Source organism: Lampetra planeri, chromosome 37, assembly GCF_965212315.1.
Source record: "Lampetra planeri chromosome 37, kcLamPlan1.2.h2, whole genome shotgun sequence".
Classification (NCBI taxonomy): domain Eukaryota; kingdom Metazoa; phylum Chordata; class Hyperoartia; order Petromyzontiformes; family Petromyzontidae; genus Lampetra; species Lampetra planeri.
This window is the reverse complement of record NC_136143.1, coordinates 4850006-4872511: the sequence shown is the minus strand read 5'-3', so window position 1 is coordinate 4872511 and position 22506 is coordinate 4850006. Positions and strand designations below refer to the sequence as shown.

Sequence of the window (22506 nt, the reverse complement as noted above, 5' to 3'; positions counted from 1 at the left end):
CACATCAATTGTGCGCCATCTAATTGCCTGTGGGGATTTACGGCGGCAGGTGCAGGCCGTACGCGCGTTTCATCCGCGTGTTGTTCTTACACGAAACATATGATTAAAATTTATGCTGATGATATATTACATTGAGGCCTTATTAATACTAACCTCAAGGGACCTCTCGCTCCCATTCCTCCTCCCACTTTTCTCCCTCTACCACACCACTACCCCCCGCCGGCACCCAACCACAACCCGCACCCTCTAGCATTTGAAGAAAAAATGCCCTTTTTTTTATTACAAGCAGAACAGCCTTCATTACAAATTCATTCATAATAACGGAGACGACGTACCAGGGAGATACGTTTTCATTATCTCCGCATTGTAAAGGTGAGATCAAACGAAGCCGGATCGTAAATCGTCGACATTGAAATAAATAAAAAACAAATAAACATCAGTGCTCATCTTCGTCCGCGATGAGTTTTTGGTAAGTAAAAAAAAAAAGCCGGGTTTTGGACCGTTGGTAATTAAGGATAACTGTTGGGGTCTTGTTCGGATTTTCGGACTGTTGACAATCGTATTCTTAGGTTTTTTCGGTAAAGTCACGTAGGTAAAAAATTTAAATTAATAAAAGTAAAATAAAAAACGTTCTGATTTTTATTTTATTTTACTTTTATTAATTAAAATGTTTTACCTACGTGACTTTACCGAAAAAAACCTAAGAATACCAATCCTTGCAGTCACGAAAGCTTCAAATCTAGAATTGTTGACAATCGCTCGGCTTGAACGACGAATGTCGTTCTGCGCTAACAGTGACGTCACGGCTTCGCAGTACGTGACGTCACGTCAGTCAGTTTATTTCGAGTCGGGCCCCCACGAGCCGTCTCTCGTTCAATGGCGACCCGGTCCAAAGCGGACGATACGAGAGCAGCGAGCGCGTTACGTGGGCAGGGAGGGTTTACAGGTGCCGTATTGAGAGGCTGGTGCGACGGTAGCCAGCGCGTTACGTGGGAAGAGTTTACTCGGGTTGCCATTGGAACAAACGCGGGGAAATTATAAACACGTGGATAACAACCCTAGTGCGGCAAGATGACGAAACGGAATTTGAAATTCAACTCAAGCACAGTGTGAATCGCAAATGCATTTCCTAATTTCAAATTAACTTAACGGTAAATTAGCGAAGCCATTTCCGGTTTCCAGATGAATTAGAGACACGTAAACAAAATTCGGACCGTTCCTTAATTTAATATCGAGGCCCTATTTTTGGCCTAAAACACTTCCTCAGCGAGCGTGCACGCGAACGGGAGCACGTGCACTTGCACCTATTAACCTCTTTCCATTGGCAATTGTTTTTTTTTACAAATGAGGATTTTAAGAGTGTCTCTGCGTTTCCTCTGCTGGGCAGCATTCCTGAAGAATACGTCGAGTTTATGAAATGTCACAATCAGAATCTTCACTAATCAGATACGAATCTCTTTTTTCCACAGATGTCCAGTATGGGGCCGTACAGCAAAGAATTCATAAAACACGATAGGAGTGCTACACAGAGAAAATGGTAAGCAAGTCATAAAAATATAAATAACTATGCCATTTATGAAAACCAACAACAAAAACCGTCCCTGGACCACACCAAGGCAACACGCGGCAGTCCCTCAATACAAATTGCACATTAAAATTGAACAGTGGACGCATAGGCAAGGATCAAAGTTACAAAACACGCCTGCAAAATGTTACCACAACGTGCCAACACAATCGGCCAAATGTACGTTTTTGGGCAAAATTGTAGCCATGCGCACAACTTCCTGCTGCTCTCTTGCTCCCTTGTTGATGTGCAATGATGACATTACACCCCCTACTTAATGCCCAAGCCTGGAGGAAATGTTCACTATTCTGGCCCGCTGCCTGACGATGCCGGTTCTATCGGCAAAACGTCCGCACGCCAATTAAATGTTGAGAGATCACTCAAAAGCAACAGCACCACCGGTTGTGCTGCTGCTGGAGTGGGGATAAATCGGCACGTTTGCTCATCGCATGACAACTTCATTAACCGACTGCATCGGCTGGAAGGGTATCTCACGGCACATTTTACGTACGCCATCGTCGGCTTGTAGGATAAACACAACGGCGATTTCCAATACGTCGAATTTCAACGCCAGCGCGTCGGCGGGACAGCGCACAGCCACGTCCGTTTACATTCCTCCCTTCGCATTAGCACGCTCGGCAACGTACGGTGCGTAAGAAATTCGGCCACGTTTTTACAAAAACCAAAACGGGCCCCCTCGTAGCCTCTCCGGAACTCCCGACAATCATCACCGTGGTTTTTTGACGGGCGAGCCGCATGCATTATTTGCGAGCCCGCGCACGGCAAGTGAGACAGGGAACGAGTGATCACGGAGATGTTTTATTCATGGCCCCTCAAGTTGTTAAACAAAAAAAATGAAACTTTAATGGCAACCGGGCTTGTTTTTTTTTTTTTAAACCAAAAAAAATATATATAAAGGTTCACAGTGTGCGGAGGGGGCGGCAGGTGATGAGGAGTCCAGCAATTTACACCCGAGCCCCAGAGAACCATGCATCTCCACTCAGGCCTCATTACAGGCACAGCAGGTGGCTAGCTGTAGCACAAGATCACAGCCAGCGGAGCCATGTTTCATATCGCCGGCCCCAACGTACCACGGGATTGCTCGATGCGGACTGTACGTGCACGCGAGAGACCATTAGTCCATGGAGCCGGAGAAAATATTTTACTTACCGGTACCGGCTAAGACAGCAACACTTGAGTCGAACCAATGTTATGATAATAATCATAATAATACGGGAGCTTGATCACCCAGGAAAGATACATCACGTCTGAAGAAGACCATTTTGTCGGGAGGGTCCTGCCACAGTGGGATCTTTGGCCAACACCAATGCCATTGTGAATCTATATTTTTTTCATGTTTTTAGTTATGGGATGAAACCGGAGAACCCAGAGAAGAGCCACGCAGAACAGGGGGGGAGAGAACGCACACAGACTCCACACAGAGAGGGCGCCTGAGTCGGGATGCGAGCCCCTCTCCTTCCTGCTGTGAGGCACGAGCGTGAACACTGCGCCAAAAATGAAAAAAATATCTCGACACATTCGTCGATTAAAAAGGAAACACAAAATAGGCAACGTTTCGGGAAATGGCCCCTACTTCGTGGCACGTAAATTGTCCTCGTGGACCACTACCAACGCAGCAGCAGCAGCATCACCAAAAACTGTGTGCTATTTAACACGGATATTATCGCACAGTCCACTTGTTTCGCCCTTGTACAGAAATTGCCATCGCCTAAAACTTGCCACCGCTCCTGGCGTTGTGTTCGGCTCCGACCCGCGGATTACACACGTGGGGGGACTCTCGCTCTGCCTCGATGATGAGAAATGTAACACCTCCAAGAGTGTGGAGCAGGAGGTAAAGGGAAGTAGGCGGAAGGAAAAAACACTGTGACGCAGTAAATATTACACACATAACTCAATCCCTTTCCTATCCAAAGTGTTTATTCAGGCCCAGATCGCTCAATATCTTAGATGCCCCACAGCACTAAAGTGCACTGTACCGAGGAGACAAAAACTCACACGGTCCTCACTCATGTTCTATTACTGCCCCCCATACCTGGGATTCCATCGCTTCAAGTCGACTCACAGAGAGCCACAGGCTCATACAGAGACCCACAGCCACATACAGAGAGCCATAGGCTCCCACAGAGACCCATACATAGGCTCCCACAGAGACCCGGACTCTAACAAGAGTACCATAGACTCCGATAGAGACCCATATACTCCCACAGAGACCCACAGATTCACACAGAAATGGATAGATTCACAGATAACCATAGACTCACATAGAGCCACAGACTCATACAGAGAGCCACAGACTCACACAGAGCGATAGACTCCCATAGAGACCCATAGACTCCTATAGATACCCTCGGATTCACAGAGCCATAGACTCAGAGAGACCTATAGACTCACATAGAGACCCCACGGAATCACACATAACGCCACAGACTCACACAGAGTGCCTCACTAAATGCGTCCCTGTCCATCAACTTAACTTTGGTGAACCCATTTATACTGGGATTTAAGAAACTTGCCACATCGTTTAAACTGCTGCGCCAAATCTAAGTCCAGTGAGTGAAGCAGTACACCACTGCGGCATTCCCTTTAGAATATTAACGGACTATCAATCTCCATGTTTTTCTGCTGTCATTTTATTTTTACTCAACCACCAAATAGGATTTGAACTCGCAGCCTTCCTAATGCGTGCCAGCCGCTCCCCCTCCACCTCTGAGCCACCCGGCCGGACCTCTTCCTGTTATGGGGCAGCGTCAATCAGAAACATTACTCTTGCGCGGTATTGCCATGAAAAACTCCGACATTTCTTTTGTATTTTTGGAGCCAGGGAGAAGATAGTGATGAACCACAGCGGTTAAACAGGCCAGATTCAACTCACCCATGCATCTCAATAACACAAAACTACCCAACGCAAAACTCCTGCCAGTATTAACGCGTCCTAAGCGTTCACCATCGACGCCAAACCATTACGGACGGGCGACGACCGATTGTTCGCCATGGCGATCGATAATGATGGCAACGATGATCGCGACAACAGCGATGGTGGTAGCTCAGTGGCAGGAGGACGAAAATATGTTTCGGGCGGTAAGTGCTGCTTTGGAAAGTGGCCAACCAACAGCAATGCTCGCCAGACAACAGTTCCACCGTCTGACCCTCCCCCCTCTACCTCTACTGCCCATGCGCTATCGGCCCGTGCTCCTTGAGGAATCAATTTAACCAACGCGGGGGGGGGGGGGGGGCGTGAGAGCGAAAACTTCCAACGGCGTCGCCCGTACCGCGCTACCTTTGCCGCTCTGGCACCTGGCGGAGAGTTCTAAGGGGACCTGGCTCGCTTGGCGAGCGAGGCTTGCTGAGACGGAAGGCCGCGCGAGGAAAGTTGCCTGGGGAACCGCAGAGTTGCGGTTGTGATGCGAACTTCACCCCCACCGGGGGGGACTCTTCGCGTTGGGAGGGAAATAACAAAAAGAGATCGCGGCCACGCAAGGCCTCGACCGCTTCGAAACGGGCCGCAAAGACGACGGCCATCTCCGTTAGTGCAGGCGAAGGACGGGTGATGAGTGCCACTCAACGGGTGCAGTAAGGGAACGAGTTTTGACCCGGCAAAAGAACTCTGCGCTTGTAGTTTTAGTGACACGGCCGTTCACTTCCGTCATTGGCGGCGTCTCTCTTTGCGCACGGTAGAAAGGGGCTTATTTCAGACGGCGGGTGGTGGGGGGGAGTTGGGAGGGCCTCGGGTGATGTGCCTCGGGAAATTGAGCCACACTCGGCAGACACGCATGTTACCAGACACGCATGTTACCTTTCACGCTGCTGTTAGGGAACGCCGAGCTGCGCGTTACTGCGCGAGCCGCTAAAGTGGTTTTGAAGCCCTGTTTGGCGATCTGTAAGGAAAAGAATACCACCCCCCCCCACCCACTATTTCCACTGCGTCAAACAATTGGGGCCCGATTGTGATACGAGCGAAAGTCATCCGCAGCGACATGGGGGCGGTTGTGTTATACGTTTCGGACTAAATAATCGGAGTAAGGTTTCCCGCTGGAGCTGAGAGAGAAGATAAACTAAAGAAAAGATGTGGGGGGGGGGGGACACCACTGTTTAACAACAAAAATGACAACAGCACGGCCGGCCACACACACATAAAAAAAACATGTTTTTTTTCATTCTTCAATACTTATTGGAAATCTTCGCAGAGGGACTAGCCGCCGGAGGGCAAAGTCAGCTAATCTAACGGCCGACGCGTCCGCGCAGGACACGACGGTGCGCGTGGACGCGTCCAGCGACCCGTTGGGCCAAACCCCGCCTGAGGCTGTGCCCTACACGGGGGCCGTCGGGTGCCGCAACTCCACCCGGGTCATCACGACACACACCGCGGCGGGGGGGGGGGGGGAGACGACGGCGATCGGACCACATGGAAGATCACCGAATGTGCCAGTGGAAAAAAAAAAAGGGTAATTATTCGAGGCTCGGGTTTGAATGAAGCTCGTTGCACAGCGCGGCTCAATTAGATTTGCGTGCATACCTTTCCTCCAGGAAGCTCCTGCCCGCGTCTTTTTCAAAAGGACAGTTGGCTACGAGACGCCGGCACGTAACGTCCCACTCCCGCGGAAAGTGCTGGGGGGACCTTCCCCAGTCCCCTCAGGACGAAGCCCCCGCATTGCAACGGCGAGGCTACTTGCCTCGCCCGCCCAGCAGAACGCGAAATCCCTTCGCCACTCAGGCAAACGCTCCGTGCCCATGTAACGAAAGGTATCGGCGTCCCAGTCCAGAACCGCATTATAAGACACCCCCCCCCCGAACCCATCCGCCCACCACGTTGGTCTACCGACCAATTGTTTTTCTGTCAATCCTTCCCTATAGCTAACTTTCAACTGTGCTCTGAGGAAGGGCCATTGCCCGAAACGTCGCTCGTCATATACTCGCCCGTTTGAGGCCACACAGTGTAAACAATGAGTCGAGTTAAATAAAAAAAACTTTTTTTGCTGCCTTGCCCAAGCTTGCATTTAGTGTTCTTATGCAAATTGTACTCATATACTTGATTTATTATTATTACGTATTTATTTTTAGGTACTTTCTTACTCTTTTCTCTATTTTTGCACTCTCAACATTTCTGTGTCTATTGTTTATTGCTGTAACTTGCCCCCCCACTGCCCCGACTAGACACGTGTGAAAAAAAGAGCTTCATCGCCCATCGGATTCATCTCCTGCAGTCTGAAATAAACATTCTGGTTCTGATTAGCCTCTGCGGCAGTGACCAGCCAGTTGTTGGCAGGGAGACGCCAAACCGCGGAGGTGTCAGGCCGCGCGTTACCGAGATACAGCTCACGTGACTTACCATCTCCTGCGGCTAGCTGCGCTAAAAGCGCCTCAAGAGGACGCACCAAAGGTTGGCGAATCCTTTCATCCGCGCGCGGCTCAAAATGGCACGATAAAAAATTAATTACCAAAAATGTAGGTTGACATTTTTTTTACTCTACTTTTTTTCTATTCTGGAGCGAAAAAGTGAGCCGTTCACCGCCCGCGTGTGAATTTCCAACCCCATCCCATTTGTGATTAGATACTTTTGGATGGTCAAAGGACGTTTGAACACTCAATAGATTTTATGAAATTTCAAAATCAGCTGGGTTGTGAGATGACAGTACAGCAAGTGGGTTCGTGAACCTGTCTTTGCGGAGATCCGAGTGGGTCGTACGATTCGGTAAGAAGGAAAAATACAATCGTAAAAAATGTACACTTGAAACTTGAAAAAATATCATCGTTATCGTAATCAGCAATAAGTGTCTATACATGTTAATAGGCTTGTAAAGATTTGTGGCCGACCAACTCCCCCTTGCTATTAGAATAACTGTCACGATGAAGCTGACGGTCCGTGGTAGTATATCCATGATTAACACGCCCACCGTATTATTCTCAGATAAAGCAACATGCTAATCGTAGGTGCAGAAGGACAAAAAGCAGTTATTAAAAAAACGAGCTTTCAACCGAGATTTAAAATGATACAGCTCCAGTGGCTCCCTAATATCGGAAGGAAGAGCGTTCCAGATGGCCGCAGAAGCGCATCCGAAAGCGTGCGATGCGCTGACCGTCTTTGCTCGATGGCTAGCCAAAAGCCTCTGCTGCGAGGAAGACCGGAGTTCTCATGATGGTTCATCCTCCTTGACGAGATCAGCGAGGTGTTGCAGTTAGATCCAAGGGAAGCAGCAGAACCAAGCATGGTAATGGTCGAAGATTATCGGGGCAACTCCGAGTCAAGCAGCGTGCGTGCGAGCGTGCGTGCGAGCGTGCGATGCGTGCGTGCGGAGAGGCTGCCGAGTGGGAACGAGGGAGAGCCGTCTTCTCTGCCAGGGCACTTTTGAGGGCCCGGAGCAAACAATCCCTGCGGGCGGCGCGACCGCTGTGGGTATGCGGACGATGACGCAACTACGCGGTGACAGCAGCAGATGGTCCTCCGGTCAAAAAACCTCCGCGTCAAGCGAGCGTAGGGGGGCTCAGCGGCACCGCGGCGGCGATTCCGCACGCTCCTCGATCCGACGATGAAGAGTTACGGGCGATGGCGACAAGTGGCGCAGGTGGGCAGTGCCAATCTCGGACGATTACTCGTGCCCCCCCCTGCCCCCCCAACCTCCTCCCAACCACCACCTCCTTGAGCGTGATGCATTTAAAATACAAATTGGCGCTACCATTGCATCTCACAACAAGTTTTTTTATACATCTGGGGGTGAGTCGGTGCACCGATGCTGCACGGACTCGCATCACATTCCCCCAAACCCACCCCCCACCCAACCCCCTCACGCCCCCCTCCCGGCCCAAGTGCCTGATGAACACAAAGGGCAGTTGTGGCGGCGCTGCCACCCTGGTGGTGAGCCAAAGTGAGGGGGTGAGCCCCAGCGAGGGGGTGAGCCCCAGCGAGGGGGTGAGCCCCAGCGAGGGGGCGAGCCAGCAATCGGGGAGGGCCGTGTGCTGTGGCGCATATTTGCCATGCGGCGGGATCCGTCACCATCAGCACCATCGACATCCAGGATCAATCCACTGTGTGAAGAAGGCCGCCGCGAGTGTCATTGTTGATATATATATCGTAAGACGTCTCACGATATATATATCAACCAACCCGGCACCAGGACACGAACTGATTTCATCGCAGCGACCCTTTGGTTGTTCAACACACCGGGCTTTAAACGTATTTCCCTTCTGAGTGTCATTAGGTCAAAGTGATATCCCGCTGAAATGAACTTTGAGGCTGCGGCTCCAGTGCCAGTCTACAGCCCTCAAGAGAGTGGTGTAAATTCCACATTCCAATGGCAGGGGGCGGTGCGTCTAGCCAAAGGACAACCGCTGTTGACATAAAGTGGTATCAATTTTATCAACTCTGGAGCGATTATGGGGTGAGTCAACCTTCTATACCTCCCCCCCCCCAAAATGGGGATTCGATTTGAACTCTCAACCTTCCAATTGCGTGCTGCTCGCTCAACCGCTGAGCCCCCGTGGCCCCGATATTTTAGTTTAGTAGGGATAGTCGTAGCGGTAGTAGTATCTCTCGTTATGATTATTCGAGTGCTGGTTACTTAGCACTGTCGAACGCGCTGCCGCCCCGCGCGGCGACGGCAGGATGCCATAGCGCTCGTCGCTTCCCGGGCACTGCTGGCTCCGCGAAGCCGTCTCGCGACCGCCTTTCCGTTGCGAATGGGTTGAGAAGAATGGCGCACGCGCGAGCGTTAGGTCCTGCAACGCTCCGCACCATGCATTCGTCTTCGGGAGCGTCGAGAGTTGGCACCGTGGAAGCAGTCACAAGCAGTGCGGTGGCTGTCACAGGAGAAACCTTTCGGCATATTTGCAGATAGTCCTTTTTTGCTCTGGTTCTGACTCGAAGTTTTGGAAACCCTTCCATTAATTTGGCCGATTTCCCCAAAGTGAATGTCCCCAATAGCAACACAACGTTAGGCTCAAGTTGTGTTCATGTTTGATTGTCGTTAACAGTTACAGTGCCCTCCAACATCGTTACAGAGTGACGGATGAACAGAGAGCCAATGCATCAACACTCAAAACCGCAGCTGGAAAGAGTTTGAAATGTTTTTTTTTTTGTAAAGACGTCAAGTAAGCGGTAGTGATTTTAAAATAGAGATGAAGGGCTTCTGTTTCATTGGATCCATACAGGTGTACATATGATGAAGGAACTCGGGGGAACACGTACACATGTGTATACCACACTTGCCCGAACATACAACCAAACACCAAGACACAACACAATTTGCATTTATATTGCGTCTAAATGCAACCGCGTCTGCAGATGCTTCACAGGGAGGCGGGGCCAATCAAAAAATTATGCCACATGAAACCAAATGCGGGTCCTTAAGACTCTACTTGAACAAGGGAGTACAAGAGAGTACAAGGGAGGAGGTGATTCTCTTTTAATGCCTCTCCTCTTCTCCTATCACATTTTCGGCACTCCTATCGTGTTTCTGTGCTGTTTGTTGCTGTAACGTTCTCACCCGCCCGCGACTGGACATCTGTGAAAAAAGAGCTTTCTAGCTCATCAGATTCCTCCTACAGTATAATTAAATATTCTGATTGCTCATTTCCTTCCTCATCCCTCCCCCCGAACTCCGTCCCGTCCCTCCCCTATAGCCCTTCCCTGACCGCTGTGTGCCCTCTCTATTATGCTCACTCATTCCTCGGCCCGTGCACTGCCCCTTGCCGTCTAAGTCACTCTATTGCAATTACCGCTTTAAAACTTTGTAAAACAACCCCCAGCTTGGGCGCTCTACATATATAAATAAAGATCAGAGGAGGAAGAGAAATACTGAAGACGAGAAGGAGCGACCCCCTCCGATGGAATGAAGGTTTTGACCAGGCGTCGTAAAGGAGGAGGCCTTCTTTGGTGGAACAGAGCCAACGCACCTCCGATTAGTACGTTTGGTTACGCACGGTGCTAAAGAAGTTCAACGTACATACGTAGACGCATGCCGGAGAGTAGAGTGAGACGGGGGAGGAGCGGAGAGAGGACCTCCCCATGTGGGGAAGTAATAAAACATGGCACGCAGAGCGTAACTCATGGTTGCGCGCGGCATGGCGCTGGATTTAGAGGTGTTTAATGCTGTGTTGCTGTATTAGAACATAAAAACAACGCCGCGTATAATCTCGGCTCATTAGAGATCAGCACTGAACTCACTGAAGGTTAATAAACATAATCTGGCAAGAGCGACTGAACTCCGAAACCTAAAAAAAACTTAATTGCATCTGAAAAACACATTTGGAGAGAACTAACTAAATAAAACGAAATGTGATTACGTAAAAATGACATTTAAGGAAGACACGCTCGCGATATAATGTAACGCCAATGTGTATTTGTTGAACAAAAACACCCGCTACATTATTTATTTTGACTATGATTACAGTGCTTGTTTAACCCAGGAGAGCCTTGCGGAGTCTCAAGACTTGTTTCAGGAGGGCCCTGCCAAGTGTGTGCAACAGGGCAGGCGATTTTGCGGTGAGCATTCCCAACAGAGTAATCTGCAGGGAGTCGTTCGGCACTGGGATCTTTGGTCAATCCCGACTAAACTAAAAACTATACAACGAAACGTTTGTTTATGTTACCATGAAAGGCCCACTGAGCTATGTAGCTCTTTTTCAGAAGCAACCTGGCCCCAAATGATCGCTCGACGAAGTGGCTTATCACGTGGAAAATTATAGCGGCCAAATACCCTAAATGCACGTTTCTAAATTTGGAGGGAAAACCTGGAGTAGCCGGAGGAAAATCCACGCGACCACGGGGAGTCCATGCAGGCGTCAGGTTCGGGATCGAACCCACAACCTCCTTCATACCATGCAATAGTTAAGGTAAAGTCTCGTAGAAGGGAAATAATAAAATAATAAAAATAAAACATAATAAAATACAATTCTCACGACGTTTCGGCCACAACGCAAGCAGCCGTCCTTAGGTGAAGAACAGGTCTGTCGGAAAGACAGGTCTGTCGGAAAGACAGGTCTGTCGGAAAGACAGCGTCTGTTTCCGACAGACCTGTTCTTCACCTGAGGACGGCTGCTTGCGTTGTGGCCGAAACGTCGTGAGAATTGTATTTTTATTATTTTATTATTTCCCTTCTACGTGACTTTACCGAAAGAACCAAGAAGATGAATCCCTGCAGTCATGAAAGCTTTAAATCGAAATTTATAGTTAAGGTAGTTAACATCTCGCCACCGTGGTGCCCTACATTTGCACGTTGTGTTTTTGTTTAACTTTACATGCCTTAAGACATTCAATTATTTATTTGTATTATTCACTTGGAAAAATACCATCACCCACCCCACTACCCTCCTGCTCCCACCTCTCCCACACCCCCACCCTACTGTGAAAATCCTGGCAGGACCCTCCTAACCAAGAGTGTAATGATACTCACTCTCACCAAGGCTTGCCTGGGTAATAAACCAAGCGTCGTAATGATATCGTCATTCTTCAATTAAAACTGCGACACAAAAAGGAAAAGTAAACACAAGTCGACATTTCGGGCAATGGTCCTTCTCCGTAGCACATGGGGAGCGGGCCAGAGAGGGTAGAGTGGATATACGCCGAAGACTGCCCTTCATGTCATGGTATGAAGTCCTGAGTTCACTTCCCGAGTTAAATACTATGGTATAAGTGCAGGCTCCAACTCTTATCCAATCTACCTCTCTGGCCCGCTACATCTACGTGCTACGAAGTCGGGCCATTGCCAGGGACGTTCCCATTTACATACTTGTCCTATTAGGGCTGCAGTATTATTGACAAACATGTCGAGTTACTTGTCATCTGTGCTTACGCACCACTCACAATGCAGCAGCGCCAAACAAAATCTTGTTTTAAAAAAATTCTGATCGGCTAACTTTCTGTGGACACACCATTAATTGCAGATAGTCAACAGCTGTTGCGTTGTTGATTTTCAATGCATGCGTCAAATGCTAATTTTGTATTTGGAGTCTTTTAAAATTGTATCCGTACACAAACACGCACGTATGGCGCAAACGGCCGCCGCTTGTTGACAAGCAACGATGACGATACCGTGGCCGCTCGTGCCAAACTAGGTGCACTTCCAGTACGTCAGGCGAGGCGCGGAAGTGCTCTCCCCATTGCCAGGAGGGGCCGGGAAGAGACCCAGGGTGTTATGGGTCGACTGACTGAGACGATCGGCCAATGCACCTGCTTGTGCTCCTCACTACTGACAGCGGCAGAAATGAAGACAACGCTCCTCCCGCGTAGCCATTTAACACGCTGTTGGGACAAGTGCTGTTGGTGAGCATCTATCATTGAAGCTGGCACGCTGCACAAGTGGGTGGTGGTGGTGGTAGTGTGGCTGGGAGCCACGCTGAATGAATCGACCAACGGGAGGGCCCAGGACCGGTTCGGATGAAATTCGCCGATGTTGGCCATGGACTGGAATCAAACTCGGAACCGCCGCATTCGCAGCGCAGAAACACTAACCAATACTCCAGCAAACGCATGGTACACGTGCAAGCGCGAACACACGCATTTAGATATTGTTATATGTATATATATCTAACCACTACAAATTATCATGAATAAACATTTGAAAGCAACAGCAGCAGACTTCTCGCGCGCTCAGGCTAATGCAACACGTAAGGAAGCGGAGCTTAAAACAGCGGCTGATCCAAGCAGATTAATTTTCACGCCATTATCCCTGCAATATTGGCATTCCTCGTGTTCGTTTACGGCGGGCAGATACTAAAAATACAACCAATGTTTAATACGAATAACAAAAACTCGGGGCATCTCGCAAATTAAACGGCTGAATGTGATGCCATTTGGGTGCCTTATAATGGAAGGTCATTCCATTACTCACCTGTACGCAGAGATCTCCGGGTTCGCAATCATGATAGATTCCAGATGGAAGCGACCGTCTCCGAGATAACTGCAAAATATCACATGGGCGCGGGGTGGCGGGAAAGGGCAAATGGTAATGAGGATAAGACGGGGGGTACGGAGCGTGAGATTGGTTAACAGGTGTAGAGTCTAGCTGAGCTGATGGGTCATGCAAATGACCACTTCGTAACTAGGCCACCCACTTGCACCGCCACCCCCATCACCAGCACCACACACCTAGGACGGCGGCACGTACGGTTCATGAGCAGCATCGACTTTACGGGATTTTAATTATTTACGTGAATCAAAGCTTCCCCCACCATAATCAATCGAAACCACATCAATAAAGCCCCCCACTTAATGCGTGAATCTGCGTTTGTTTGTAACGTCTCTGCGCGAAAGATGAAAAGCGACGCGGATGAATGAGAACGAGCCGAAATGGAAATAAACGAGAACGCTGTTCGCCCGTTAAAATGCCCGCGTTGACCAAAAAAACAAGAAAGCCCCCGCGGTTTGTCTCTTTCCGCCAAAACCTCTGCGCAAACGACCGAGGGTCATTTTTTGGTCGATTTCTGCTGAAATGTCAGATGCGGCATGGATCGTCACACGTCCGCGCCAAGCTGTCGCTTGCAATTATCACGACGTCTCAAAAACGTGGCCGAAATGCCGAATCGAGCGTTGAATCTGAGGGGAGGGTTGAAGGCAGGGAAAATAAAACTCTGGGCGAGGGTAAATAGCGTGCGCGCGGCAAAGTCGATAGGCATATCGTGTGCTCCTGGGGTAGAGCGTGGGTGCTCCCACCTGTTTCCGAGCCCTCTGGGACCAACGTAGCCAAATGCCTGGCTCTCTTGAGCGGCCTTTTTCGTCGGCACGCGAGCGAGCAATTGGCAGGGCCGATGTTGTCACGTCAGGAGTTTAGCTTAGGACAACCGAGTCTGGCGAGAGGGGACCGAATCACAACTATTGCCACGTTGTCATTTGATTCTCCGTGCGCGCATATAATGTGCTCGTGATGTTTACAGAGTCATTAACCCCTTTCATATTCGCTCTGCGTAATCCCCTCGGGGACTTGAACAACAAAAACATTTCGCCTCTTGCCGGAATTAGCAACAAACAAATAATTAGCGAGCACTGTCAAAATTTATTTTAACGGCGGTGAAGGCACGTTAGAATCCCTCCACATACCCCCCCCCTCAACCCCCTAACCCCTATCATCCCAATTGTTAAGATGTGGGGGTCAGGAATAAAAAAAGACTCAACACATTTGTCAATAACACTGAGTGTGGGCTGACAAGAAAACACTCATAATAGGCGACGTTTCAGGCAATGTTCGTGTGTGGTGAGTGGTTGTGTGGTGAGTGGTTGTGGGGTGTGTGGTGAGTGGTTGTGGGGCGTGTGGTGAGTGGTTGTGGGGCGTGTGGTGAGTGGTTGTGGGGTGTGTAGTGAGTGGTTGTGGGGTGTGTGGTGAGTGGTTGTGGGGTGTGTGGTGAGTGGTTGTGGGGTGTGTCCTGAGTGGTTGCAGGGTGTGTGGTGAGTGGTTGCGGGGTGTGTGGTGAGTGGTTGCGGGGTGTGTGGTGAGTGGTTGCGGGGTGTGTGGTGAGTGGTTGCGGGGCGTGTGGTGAGTGGTTGCGGGGCGTGTGCTGAGTGGTTGTGGGGCGTGTGGTGAGTGGTTGTGGGGCGTGTGGTGAGTGGTTGTGGGGCGTGTGGTGAGTGGTTGTGGGGTGTGTGCTGAGTGGTTGCGGGGTGTGTGGTGAGTGGTTGTGGGGCGTGTGGTGAGTGGTTGTGGGGTGTGTGGTGAGTGGTTGTGGGGTGTGTGGTGAGTGGTTGTGGGGTGTGTGGTGAGTGGTTGTGGGGCGTGTGGTGAGTGGTTGTGGGGTGTGTGGTGAGTGGTTGTGTGGTGTGTGGTGAGTGGTTGTGGGGCGTGTGGTGAGTGGTTGTGGGGCGTGTGGTGAGTGGTTGTGGGGCGTGTGGTGAGTGGTTGTGGGGTGTGTGGTGAGTGGTTGTGGGGTGTGTGGTGAGTGGTTGTGGGGTGTGTGGTGAGTGGTTGTGTGGGGAGTGGTTGTGTGGTGAGTGGTTGTGTGGTGTGTGGTGAGTGGTTGCGGGGTGTGTGGTGAGTGGTTCTGTGGTGAGTGGTTGTGTGGTGAGTGGTTGTGTGGTGAGTGGTTGTAGGGCGTGTGGTTGCGGGGTGTGTGGTGAGTGGTTGTGTGGTGAGTGGTTGTGTGGTGTGTGGTGAGTGGTTGCGGGGTGTGTGGTGAGTGGTTGTATGGTGAGTGGTTGTGTGGTGAGTGGTTGTGTGGTGAGTGGTTGTGTGGTGAGTGATTGTGTGGTGAGTGGTTGTGTGGTGAGTGGTTGTGTGGTGAGTGGTTGTGGGGCGTGTGGTGAGTGGTTGCGGGGCGTGTGGTGAGTGGTTGCGGGGTGTGTGGTGAGTGGTTGTGGGGCGTGTGGTGAGTGGTTGTGGGGTGTATGGTCAGTGGTTGCGGGGCGTGTGGTGAGTGGTTGTGGGGTGTATGGTCAGTGGTTGCGGGGCGTGTGGTGAGTGGTTGCGGGATGTGTGGTGAGTGGTTGTGGGGCGTGTGGTGAGTGGTTGTGGGATGTGTGGTGAGTGGTTGCGGGGTGTGTGGTGAGTGGTTGTGGGGCGTGTGGTGAGTGGTTGCGGGGCGTGTGGTGAGTGGTTGCGGGGTGTGTGGTGAGTGGTTGTGGGGCGTGTGGTGAGTGGTTGTGGGGTGTATGGTCAGTGGTTGCGGGGCGTGTGGTGAGTGGTTGTGGGGTGTATGGTCAGTGGTTGCGGGGCGTGTGGTGAGTGGTTGCGGGATGTGTGGTGAGTGGTTGTGGGGCGTGTGGTGAGTGGTTGCGGGATGTGTGGTGAGTGGTTGCGGGGTGTGTGGTGAGTGGTTGTGGGGTGTGTGGTGAGTGGTTCTGGGGTGTGTGGTGAGTGGTTGTGGGGTGTGTGGTGAGTGGTTGTGGGGTGTGTGGTGAGTGGTTGTGGGGTGTGTGGTGAGTGGTTGTGGGGCGCTGGTGAGTGGTTGTGGGGTGTGTGCTGAGTGGTTCTGGGGTGTGTGCTGAGTGGTTGTGTGGTGAGTGGTTGTGGGGTGTGTGGTGAGTGGTTGCGGGGTGTGTGGTGAGTGGTTGTAGGGTGTGTGATGATTGGCTAGGTGTGGTCGTCTGGTTTCATGGGTGAGTGCCTGTGTCTCTGCGTGGTGAGTGGCTGTGCCCGTATCGTGGACGAGCAGCGGCGTTGCGCTGTGCGCCGCTGCAGCAGTTGGCGGTGGCTGCTGCGCTCGCTCACATGATGGCGGCGCCGGGCATGTCGACGCGCGGCGCCGTGCATCCCAGGATCTCTCCGGGGGACAGCGGGCGGCTCTGCGGCACCGTCACGTCGAAGTCGTCCCGCAGGGCCTGGGCGGCCGCCTGCGAGCGGCAGACCGCCATCGTTCAAACAACGGCACCCGATATAACGTCGCCCAATTAAATTGCCTTCCCTCCCCGCCCCCGTCCGAGATTGCATTTTGGGATTTTGGACAAAGACGCCGATGGCCCCCTCACCCCCCCCCCCAACTCTTCCTCGGTCTACCCAGCTTCACCTCCACCCCATTCTCCCGTCCCTCACCCGCCTGGCCCTCCCCCCCACTCTTCCTAGGTCTACCCAGTTCCACCCCCCTCCATCCTTCTGTCCCCCACCCGTCTGGCCCCCCCCCCCACTCTTGCTAGGTCTATCAGCTTCACCTGCACCCTCCTACCCCCCCATCCCCCACCCGCCTGCCTCTCCCCCCCCACCTGCACCCACCCCGCCAGGCACTGCGGGGCATGGACCGCAAGCTGTGATGTCGCATTCAAACACTTTTCCAAGTGGAGTGATGGGAGCGGCTGCTCTCTGCTAGTGGGAGAGCGCTGTCCTGGAGGTATGGAGCTGTGCTTTTATCAAATCAGAGAGACGCGCTGCATATGCAGCGGCAGCACTGCGTTCTTACTCTCGCCTACATTCGCTTGTGAACTTCACAGCGAAGCGTTTCCACCCGCGTTTCATTTTCGCCCTCATCTGATCGCGCGGCGTAACTGGAATTTCCCACGTGCGTTCGCGTTAACCGAGCTTGCTCAGATATCCGCCTGTACCTGCGGTCCCCCAGCGAGTCGGATACGCGACATGGCGTTGTCGCTCGAAATCAATGAGTCGAAGGTCAAAGCTCAAACGAGCAACGATGCGGACACGCACATCTCCCCCGCGTACAGCCCTGAGCCCGTGGCGGAAACTCCACATTTCTATGGGCGGGGGGGGGGGGGTCTTTCCGAAGGTCAACTGCTCTGCTATTGACCTCTCCAAAAAGCAGTGCCTATTTTATCGACCCCGGAAGGATGATGGGCTGAGTCAACTCCAAAACCAGGATGTGATATGAACTTTGACCCGCTCGCTATCGCGCTGACCCACTTGTCTGCACTGCTTGTTAACAGTAGTAGTAGTTGTGTTATTGTTGTTGTTATCCGCTGGCTGCGGCCTCCTATTTGTGAGCTTGAGACATGAGTGAGAGTTCACAGGCGTGAGGGTTCCGGTTGGCGCTGCGTGACGGTGAGGCAGGACTCACCTGCAGAGCCGACACGAACTGGATGGTGCTGACCAGTACCAGCGAGGAGCCCTTTGGGAAATTGAACCTCAGCGTGTCAATGAAGTGAGCCGTGTCGATCTTTATGTCCACGAACACGTACAGCATCTTTATGTCGCGCGTGATGTCCACGGGGACTGCAACACAAAGCGGACGAAGCAATTGCACGATGATTCACTCTCTCCTCCGCCACGGCGATTTGTAGGAACTGTGACGATTTGGCGATCTTAAGTCCAATTTGAGAAGAATAAAAAAAACGATTCTTTGGTCGTGTTATTCACTTTTTCGATGTCTCGTTTATATAATTTCCTGTATGTATGGCTATATGCTCAACTTCTTTCGCACATTATGCAGTCACCTGTGCTAATGTAACATTACCCTGCAAGTAATTTTAGCAATGAATAAAGGTAAAGGTGCAGCCCTTGTCATTGCTTTGCTTACGCCACTGCTGCCAGAAGAGCCTCCACGAGCGGGAGCTCTAAAGAGGGGGTACTTTTTGACTTACTCTTCCAGCTTCTTGGTTCTTTCGGTAAAGCCACGTAGAAGGGAAATAATAAAGTAATAAAAATAAAGCATTTTATTTTTATTTTTTATTATTTTATTATTTCCCTTCTACGTGACTTTACCAAAATAACCAAGAAGATGAATCCCTGCAGTCACGAAATCTTAAAATCGAAATTTACTTTTCCAGGCTGGCCAAGACGTCTCGGGTGAGGTACGAGTACCCAACGCTAACTCCACCGGTCGCAACCGGCCCATCGACTAACTGTGCTCTAACTGTAACATTCACAACAAACGCTGAGCGGACAGAGGTGGCGTCGGTGGGAGGGGAGGATTTAAGAAACTTTCCCCCATGTTTTCACTGCCGCCGCCGGGAGATCGAACCGGAACCGGCGACCTCCGGACTTGTCCACCGTGCTCACCATCGTACCAAGGTATCATCATCATCATCATCGCCATTTGCATAATCGACGGCCCCAGCTCACCCTCGCAAATGCGCAAACCCCGGGAACCGATGCCGATCGATAACCCGGCGCGTCTCCTTTTGCAATCGGCCGACGAACAAATTCAGCGGCGAGAGCGACGGCCACGCGGAGCTACGGGGACGGCTCGCGACGGCCGATCGGCGAACTTACGCGGCGCCACGGGTGCGCGTGCGCTAGTGTGCTCGCGTTCCGGGTAAACATTTCGAATGGCCCATCGTTCATAACGTACGGGAGTGTCAACGCAGGAAACGAAAACACATTTAAATCGTGAGCTACAGTCTGGCGAGCGTTACGATATTGTCTGCGGGGCCGTGTGTAAAGCGATTTTTGTTGTTGTTGTTGTTGTTGTCCCCCCGCCCCGCCAAACATTTCCAAGAACTTAAATTCTCTCCTCTCAGGCACGTCCACTGGGACACGCCACACAAATTCCGAAAAATTCACCTGAATAATGTATTCATCCATCGTGAATCATTCCATCACATCGGCATTTGGCAACACCGTAGAATACACATCACGGCCCGTAAATGATATATGCAGGCAAAACAAATAGCACGGAGGAGGACACAAGATGTGGAGCACAAAGGCCTGTGTAGAGAAACACCGCGGTTTTTTTTCCCCCCTCCCTCCCTCTCTCTCTCTCTCCCGCGTAATTAGAAATGAATTTCGAGCGATGAAACTTGCTTTATTTTAATCGATAAGTCTCCCTTGTAATCCGTGGTCGTTTCGAGTCGCATCAACTCCCCCCCTAAAAGCAATAACGTTGTCTCGGAAAGTCATTAAGAGGGGGCTCCACACACACCCCACGCCCCCCCCCCCCACCGTTTTTTTGAGCGTGGATCCTCTGGCTTTGCGAGATTTATTCGCTCAGATCAATAAGCCAGAGCGTGCACCTCAAACAGCTTCAATTCAACTAAACACGGCGGTGCACAGCAGGGACCCCCCTCGCTGCGATGAAAGGAGACCCCGACGTTTAAAAAAAAAAAAAAATCCGAAACAAATTATTCCAGTCCGCTGTCGTAGTAATTCACCCGTTTTTACTGGCGAGCGGTGAATCGCCTAAATAATTACCAAAAAACGCAGTTATAAATATTGTTTTTTCGATATTATTGTGATAAAAATTGTCCGAGCAGCATCTGTTTTCACGAGGGGGGGGCGGGGAGAGGGGTAGAGCGGTGAGGTTCACATTGGGGTGGCCACATGGATTTCACGTGATTTAAGGGGGGCGGCGCTGAGCTGATTTAGTTAGATAATGGTAATAAGAAAAAAAATACATCCTACATTTAAAGCTATGGGACTGAAATACAAAATGTCACGCCGCTACCTTTGACATCAACCATTCCAGTTAGTTAGTCGTCACCATCATTGTCATCATCAGCCATATCTACTGCTGGATGAAGGCTTCTAGGAGTCGTCGACATCCTTCACAGTCTCGCAATGCAGTAACCAACCTGTAGTCTGTGCAGATCTGCAAAATGAGAGACATTTGCCCTTTGGGTAGAATCATCCTTGAGTGCATACGATGCTGAGTGTTCCGCGCAAAGCAAACTTGCGTTATTGCTAACTTAAAGGTGCAGCCCTGCAATTGCCTGGTCGCTACACTGTCGGTGGAAGCGCGTCCCGACGGCGGGAGCTCGAGTGAGGCCCTCTAGAGGACACCTGCCTCGTCCACCCTGGCCAGACGTATTCGAGAACGTAAGGTATTACCCACAATTCACCCCACCACAAACGGGCCTGTAGATCAACTGTGGGTGTGCCCGATTATACCGCTGGGCTGGCAGAGGCGGCTTGGGGGGCGATTTTAAGGAACTCTGCCCCGTCGTTGTCAACATGCCGAGCCGCAGGAAGGGTCGAACTGAACCATCGAACCGAACCGGCGACCTTTGGTTCGCAAGTCCGGCTCGCCGACCACTGTGGCTAGCGGCAGCGTCGCCGCGCAAGCGCCGCGCGGACGGGAATTCCTTCTGACGGAGAAACAGCAACTTTGCAGAGAGCAGTTTACTGCCAGTGAAGGGTGGCCGATCGATCCAGAAATGTTACTTCCATTTTCATTCTTCGCAATTTTCTGGCGAATCAATTATCCCGCGAGAAAAATAAAAACAGGGGGATTGGGGGGGGGCAATTCGGCCACAACGCATCTAAAAAGAAATCAATCGCGCCCATCACAGCCGTACGGGGCGCACAACGGAATGCCGGAGATGACACGTGGCAGACGGGCCGCCGCAGTACGGGCGCTCCGAGCGATCGCCGCTCCCTTGCCGATCATCCTCGCCCCGTGTCCTTTAATTATTTTCATTTTTACAACAATCTGCGGGGCTCGGCATTCCGGCAAGGTGGAACCGCACGAAAGGGGTGGAGCGAAGGGGAATGAGGGGGTTCCGTCTCGCCCCGTCTTACAATGCACGATGGCACGATGGGGGGGTGGGGGGGGGGGAGCAATGCTCGCTCGAATTTGCCGGTAAAGGCAGCGCTTACAGGAAACGCCGTGAGTTGGCTATCGGGCCCGCAACAAAGCACGAAGTCGGCGTGGGGTGGACAATGAGTGTGGGTGCACGAGTCCAATTCGAGCTAACAAGGCCCCGGTAACTTTGCTGACCCACCCCCATACTTGACACCTGTGAAAAAAAGAGCTTTACAGCTCATCGGATTTTCTCCAAAACTTTCCAATTCTGATTCCGAAGATCAGCTGTTGCCGCTTGCAGCGGTCACGCTCAACTGTCGGTGGTTAACCGATGACCTTGAGCTGGGGATTCCACCGCGTCGGCTTTTCACGGTTGTGCCACGCACGACCTCCCTCCGGTGTGGTTTCGCGTCGCTCCGCTCGTCGTCTCTCCGAGCGCGTTTGCCTGACGCTTCGCTCCACTTTCCGAGCTCTTCGTTACCGGCACAGGAACCGAAACATCGGACATCGTGCGCGACAACACGCAGCGCAACCCTATCACACATCGGAGAGATCCGTGACCCACTCCCCCGCATCCCCCTCCCGCCAGGCCAGGCCCAACCAACCACTCAGAACAGAATCTGCTCGGAACAGAAAATGAGCACTAAAAAGTTAAGAGCCCCTTTTCTAACGATATTCCTCAACAGGGTTTACTCGACGTGTGTCCGGCACGCCCCGGGGACTGAAAGGCGTTTTGGTAATTTATCCAGTCCAACCGCTCTCAACTCCCGGCACACCTGCTAGTTCTGTTGTTCATTTTAATATTGCGATCGTGCTATTCCGCACTCGTGGATAGTATCGGGGTATTTTTTTTTTTATCTACAATACGAGCAAATGCAAGCTGTTAATGTTTTTACCATGAGTTTGCGTGTGTGCTGATGATGATGATGGGGGAAGCGGTAGCGTAGCGGTTAGCGCACTGTGCTACGAACACGGTGACCTGAGTTTGACTCCCACTCGCGGTCAACCGCAGTGATGGATATCTGAATCGGTCCTGGGCCTCCCCTGTAGGTCAGCTCAGCCATAAATATGTACCTGGCTCTGCGTGAACATCACCACTG

The 22506-nt window shown here is 51.3% G+C and overlaps 1 protein-coding gene across 4 annotated transcripts in view; it reads right to left on the bottom strand.

Moving 5' to 3' along the window:
- Nucleotides 1-22506, bottom strand: part of LOC144730955 (2-(3-amino-3-carboxypropyl)histidine synthase subunit 1-like) — a 108988-nt gene that overhangs the window by 43473 nt on the left and 43009 nt on the right. For all 4 annotated transcript variants that reach the window (XR_013587879.1, XM_078611842.1, XM_078611841.1 and 1 more), the window contains 3 exons: nucleotides 18005-18159; nucleotides 16714-16835; nucleotides 13408-13476 (listed from right to left, as the gene is read on the bottom strand). Coding sequence is in view for 3 of the 4 variants with exons in the window: in XM_078611842.1 (XP_078467968.1) it covers nucleotides 13408-13476; nucleotides 16714-16835; nucleotides 18005-18159 (346 nt within the window). In the remaining variant the exon portion in view is untranslated. The remainder of the gene's footprint in view (nucleotides 1-13407; nucleotides 13477-16713; nucleotides 16836-18004; nucleotides 18160-22506) is intronic.